General features: G+C 52.3%; 1 protein-coding gene across 7 annotated transcripts in view; it reads left to right on the top strand.

The window, feature by feature from the left end:
- ARIH2 (ariadne RBR E3 ubiquitin protein ligase 2) overlaps positions 1–5,863 on the top strand; it is a 39,420-nt gene extending 33,557 nt beyond the window's left edge. For 4 of the 7 annotated variants that reach the window (XM_027523638.1, XM_027523643.1, XM_027523637.1 and 1 more), the window contains 5 exons: positions 301–452; positions 1,288–1,431; positions 2,027–2,095; positions 3,230–3,313; positions 3,533–5,863. In XM_027523638.1, coding sequence (XP_027379439.1) covers positions 301–452; positions 1,288–1,431; positions 2,027–2,095; positions 3,230–3,313; positions 3,533–3,604 — 521 coding nt within the window. In that variant the 3' untranslated portion in view covers positions 3,605–5,863. Of the gene's footprint in view, positions 1–300; positions 453–1,287; positions 1,432–1,914; positions 2,096–3,173; positions 3,314–3,532 lie in introns of all 7 variants that reach the window. The other 3 variants (XM_027523639.1, XM_027523642.1, XR_003507888.1) reach the window with 2 other exon arrangements.
- Positions 5,864–6,067: the final 204 nt, after the last annotated feature.

A 6,067-nucleotide genomic window follows, 5' to 3' on the forward strand; every position in this document is an offset into this window, starting at 1 on the left:
CCAGCGGCCTTTGTATGGTCAGTGTCTGCCTGCGTTGGATTAAAAAGGCACTAAGCGTATGTGTTCTTGAAACGGAGACCATATGTAGGCTGTCGTTCGGATTGGCAAGGACCAGCTGCTGGGACCGTGGGCCGTGACAGGCATGAGACGTGTCCACGCCCTCTGGAAAGAGGCGGCCGGGGAGAGCTCTGGTCAGGAGCCCCCCTCGGAGCCGGCTGTGTCCGCCTCCTGCTCCGCCTGCGCCTGTGGAGGAACGCGGGCTTGTGTCGTGTGTGTCAGTGCTGTGTTCTGTCCCTGTAGACTTCTGCTGGATGTGTCTAGGAGATTGGAAGACCCACGGCAGCGAGTACTATGAGTGCAGCCGGTACAAGGAGAACCCCGACATCGTCAACCAGAGCCAGCAAGCCCAGGCCAGGGAGGCCCTCAAGAAGTACTTATTCTACTTTGAGAGGGTAGGCGTCCTCTCCTGCACCTGCTTCTCGAGGGTAGGCTTCTTCCACTTGGCCCTGCTGGGCGAAACTCCCAGTGACCGGTGGCCGCAGCGGCGCGTGCACACCGGAGTCAGGGCGTGGAGCGCCGGCCCAGCCTGAGTGCTGCCTCCAGGTGCGGCTCTCGGCTCCCCAGGCACAGCCAACAGGGAAGGACCTGCCAACCTTGTGTGACGCTGAATTGTGAAGGATAAGGAAGGACCATCAGGTGGTCTTTATCCATCCACGGCCACATTTGTTGTTTGTCTTTAATTGAGGTATAACGGGCTTACAATGTTCTGTAACTTTCACACGTACAATGTAGTGATTCAGAATTTTTAAGGGTTGTACTCCATTTATCGGCATTATAAAATACTGGTTACATTCCCTGTGCTGTTCAGGATATCCTTGTAGCTTATTTATTTCACACACAGTAGTTTGTATCTCTTAGTCCCCAGCCCCCATCTTGCCATGCACCTCAATCCAGTGCCATGTTAGTAGTCAGATTCAGAGGGCAGGTTTTCCCAGAAGCCCAGAGAGCATGGGACCTTTGGTTTCTAAGCACAAGAGATCTGGGAGTATCTGGCTTTGCTTTGTCCTCGGGGCTAGAGTCCTGTTGCTCTAAGCGGATAGAGTGATCTGGCAGGCAGATAGCGGCTCTAGACAGGGTTGGTAGTGTGGACTAAGGAAGCCCCCCTTGTGCGCTCCTGAGGACACACAGCCCCCCTCAGCTAGACGAGGCTGTGACCATTCTGAACGGCTTTTGAATCCCTGCACCTCCCTGGACGCCTGCAGCTTTCTCTCTCCTCTGACCCCACAGTGGGAAAACCACAACAAGAGCTTGCAGCTGGAGGCACAGACATACCAGCGGATTCACGAGAAGATCCAGGAGAGGGTCATGAATAACCTGGGGACCTGGATCGACTGGCAGTACCTCCAGAACGCAGCCAAGCTCTTGGCCAAGGTTTGTCCCCCCTCAGTCTTCCCATCCCTGGTTCTCTGTGAGGCCCAGACCTCTGAGGGTGGGAGGCACTGTCGGGGGCAGGGCTCACCCTCTGTGAAGCCCCGCATGTGCCTGCTCATGGGCCCACAGCTTCCTGGGCTGTGCCCACTGAGGACCCTGCCCTCCCCGGACATCCAGGGGAGTCAGTATTCTGGTGCCTCTGCCTGTGGGGACAGAACCACAGGGGAAACGAGAGCCCTTCTCTTCTTTTGTCCCATCCATGCATCACTCAGAGGAAAATAAGAGATTGTCTTTGGACAAGTATTGAGATAGATGTGTGGACTCTGAGGTCCGACTCAAGAGGGAAGAGCCGTTGAGGCAGCTGCTGGTAATAAATCCCAGTGTGGAGAGGAACCATGGGTGTTCTGTGACCATTTCTGATTCAGTTTTTGCCATGTTGTCCCCCAGTTCATCTTTTATTTGCCTTGGCCTCATCTCTTTCAGGCCCATGCCCGTAGAGCCAGGCTGATTTGCATGGTGGGGTAAGACCTGTATCAGCACGTGAGGTCCATGGAGTTAGGAGTCACAGACACAGATCCCTTGTGTTCTGTTGCAGTGTCGATACACCCTGCAGTACACGTATCCATACGCCTACTACATGGAGTCCGGGCCCAGGAAGAAGCTGGTAAGGGAAGCCGTCCTTCTGCTCTGCCCTCTTAGCTTCAGAGGGGCCTTCTCTGCCCGCACCTTGCAGGCAAGCAGGGACCGGACCCCTGGTGGCAGGGAGGACAAAATCAAAACAAAACTGGCCACTGGAAAATTTTGTTCCTCAGGCCCCGACTAGGCATTTCCAAAGTAGATCTCAGGTGCTACCGTTTTGTGTAATAGGAAGGCAGGTGTACTGAAGCCATTAACAGCTGTATTTTTTAGGGTGGCTGGCTGAAAATATCTGTGACCACATGGGAACCAGTGCTTATGTTTGGGAGGATACCCAGCATGTGTGTTCCTAAATACTGTGGAGCTCATTTGCATCTTTGTGTACTTTTCATCTTAGATAGGGATTTTTTCCTCTCCAATTAATAAGGTGATTCACACTGATTGTTTGTTCAAATGTTGAAAAAATTGGGAAAACATTTACATCATCCATCATCCCCCCAGAAAGAAATGAGCACTGTTAGAATTTTCCAGCCTTTGAAAATTAGTACTGTTTCTATAATCATGGTTATATATATGACATTTTTTGTTACAACAGTTTTTGCAGCTGTCATTATTCACCAGGCTGGAAAATGCCATTTTTAATAGTTGCATAGATGTCCCATTATATGGTCATACCATCATTTGGGGTGTTTATTCTTTCTGTTTTTCACTATCACAAATAAGACATTGGGAAACCTCTTTGTGCAAGAGGCATATACTTACTAAGTGAAATGATTTGAAAATTTTGAAGACTCTTGATTTTCAGAAAGGCTGAAAAAACGAAGTATTCAGGGAGCACAGTGTCAGTGAATGTCCACTTTGACTTGTTTTTGCAGCGGCCATTTCCCCGTATGTTGGGAGCATTCTCCTCCGTGGCTTCGGTCCTTCCCCTTTCTTTGGGGGTGCAGGGCAAGCACAGCCTGGCCACCTGGCTGCCCTCCGTGGGCAGCCATTGGATCGGCTTCTGGTTCTGGGTACAGGAAGTAGCACTGCCCTCTGAGGACAGCATCCAGCTGTCTGGAGCTCCTGCGAGCCTGAGGTGCTGCCTCTGCCCCTCCCGTCTGCAGGCCCTGCCCTGGCTACCGTCCCCTCTCCTTTTGACCCTCCTGCTCTACCCATACAGTTTGAATACCAGCAGGCTCAGCTGGAGGCTGAGATCGAAAACCTGTCATGGAAAGTGGAGCGGGCGGACAGCTATGACAGAGGGGTGAGTGACTGCTGTCCTCTAGGACCCTCTGGCAGGCAAGGGAGAGCTGCTGTGGTGGTCGGTCCATGGCGGCTGGCCTGGGGGCTGGAGGCTGCCACTGAGAAGGGTGGGGAGGGCCGTGCTTTTGACGCCTCGGAGCCCGTGGCAGGGGGCGGCTTCAGTTGGCCCGTCCTCACGGGGCTGGGCCATGCAAGCCCGTGTCTTGCTTCCCTGGTGCAGGACTTAGAGAACCAGATGCACATAGCAGAGCAGCGGAGGAGAACGCTGCTGAAGGACTTCCATGACACCTAGACTGGGACTCAGGCGTGCCAGCGTGAGGATGATGTGGCTGCGAGGTCTCTCGGCTGCCGTGCTGGATGCTGCAGGCTCCCTGCCTCTCACGACCCCAGGCAACAGCCAGGACCCCACTCCTGAGAGACACTGGCCACACACCTCTTAGTCGATTTCTGGTTGTTTTTTTTTTTCCCCTCCTCTTTTTGCTTTTTGTTTCCACCAGGGTAGAGGCCCCGTTGAATTGGCCTCTTCTCAGGACCGTCAGTTCCCCCTGGATAGTTGCTGGGAGGGAAGGAAAGTTTTTCTGAATGACTATTAATAGTATTAGATCATTACAACTTATGTAATTTTCAAAGGTTGTACAATTATACAAAAAAAAAAAAAAAAACAAAAACCGGGGGGCAAACAAACCATAGAATGACACAGAACCCTTTTTAAAAATAAACTGGCATTGGAGTGTTTTACCCTCTAGCTATTTTACTTAGAACGCAACATACGCTGTCCGCCCCCCTTGCCTCAGGATGTCTGCTGCACAAGGGCCCCGGTGGTACTTGCTTTCCAGATTCACACGCCTTTGGCCACAGCTGGAGCCCCAAGGCAACAGCATGGGCGGCAGATGGTGGAACATGGGGTTGGCCTGTGGAACACCGTGGTGTGCAGAGAATCACGCCCGGCCTCCTGCCTGGTCCTTGTAGACCCTTCTGTGATCAGGGTACTGCCTCACGTTGGCAGTTAGGAGACAATACAGAACAGAATCTTGCCCCCGGTATCATCATGTCCAGTGGCACTGCGTGTCTGTGGACTCATTTATCTTGAAAGTGAGCTTTACCTGGGCCTGGCCACTTAGGCCAGAGCCCACAGCAGAGCGCATAGGTGAGCTGTGGTCCTCCAGCCCAGGGGTTGGAGAGTTCAGCAGAGTTTTTTTTTGTTTCCTGAAGAGAGAGATCCACTTTCAAAGGGAATCATTCCCCCAAAGCCTTGTTTTACCTCGGCCCCTTCTTTTGTGCCAGTGTTCCCGTGGAGGGACCCCAACCAGGTTGACACACAGCTATACCTGATGCTGGCCTGCTGCGCTCTCCTCTGGTGAATGTCGAGGTCAGAGTTCAGCAGAGCCGTCCTAGGGCAATGGTCTGCCTGGCTCAGGGGCTGTGTCTGCACAAACTGTTTTCATGTTAACCGGGAGTGTGTGTCTCCATGACCTGCTCTGGGGGTGGGGTGTGCTCCCCCTCGCCTGGTTTCCAGTGTTGGAGGGCAACACTTCTGGGGTCTGGACTCTGAGGCTGGTGGGGGGGGTTCCTAATTTGTTGTCCCCGCTCCTATACCTGGAGGCTGGCCAGGGAAAAGGCCAGTCTTTTCACAGTGCAAAGGAACAAGCGGTTTGCATGGTATCCTACTTGTCCTAAACCTGGTCCTGTGGGCCTTTCAGAAGTTAAATCTGTGATTCCTGGGGTTCCTGCGGCTCTTATTCAGGGCCTCCTTGACCTCCTGGAAGAGTTGCTTGGAAATCTGTGAATAAATGTGTTGGGAATTATTTGATATTCCAACATTTTCACCTCAGTCAGTAATTCCCCCAGGTACCATGTTAGTTGCAAACTGAATCGCTCTTGGAAGACAGAGGACAGTTGTAACTCTTGTGGTCATGGGGTCCATGGTTGGCTGCAGGCCCCCTTTCTCCCCAGTCATGTTTTGCCTCTTCCTGTCATCGCCTGCAAGGAAGGGACCATGGGGTGGAATGAGAGGACAAGTTAGTATAACAGACGAACCCAGGATTGGACAGCGCTGAGCCAAACGACGGAGGAGAGTGTCTACCTAGAGGTGGGGTATGCCTGCTCTGTTGGCACATGGAAGGTCCTAGCGTCTGGAATGTTCGCCTCTCCGTTGAGTCCTCTGGTCACCGCCGTGGCAGCAGCAGGACCTGAGTTGCAGCTCTGCACCTTCAGCCCCACCCTGCGCACTGTCTGCACTGTGTGACTGCCACGCAGTGCACTTGCAGCCAGCTGTGACCCCCAGCCTCAGGAGCTGCGAGAGGGTCTGTGCCCAGACCGCAGCCTACAGCCTTTGACCTGTGGAGAACTTCCTTCCATGCCCCAAGTGGCTGTCTCTATCATCAGGAGCATGGAAAAGTTCAGGCAGAATGCTTCTGCCCTGCAAAGGAAGGCACAGTGTTTTCACAAATTTACCATATATCTTTGTTTTCTTCAAAGAAAAAGTTGAGGCAATGTCATCTGCTCAAAGTTGAGTGGTTTACTCAAAATAAAGTTTCTGATTATAAAAGTGCGTGTGGCATCTAGAACTTATTTTGTTGGACAGTAGTTTCTCTAGTATCCTAAGGAGATTGGTAAGATAGTCCCTAAGGGTGACTTGACTGAGTGACTGGATGAAGCCATGTATGGCACACTGATGAAATCTGCCATTGTGTATAGAATCTTCAAGAGAAGGTGGGCCTGCCCCACTGAGAAGACCAGAAACGGTACATGTTAC

This window comes from Bos indicus x Bos taurus, chromosome 22 (assembly GCF_003369695.1).
Source record: "Bos indicus x Bos taurus breed Angus x Brahman F1 hybrid chromosome 22, Bos_hybrid_MaternalHap_v2.0, whole genome shotgun sequence".
NCBI lineage: Eukaryota > Metazoa > Chordata > Mammalia > Artiodactyla > Bovidae > Bos > Bos indicus x Bos taurus.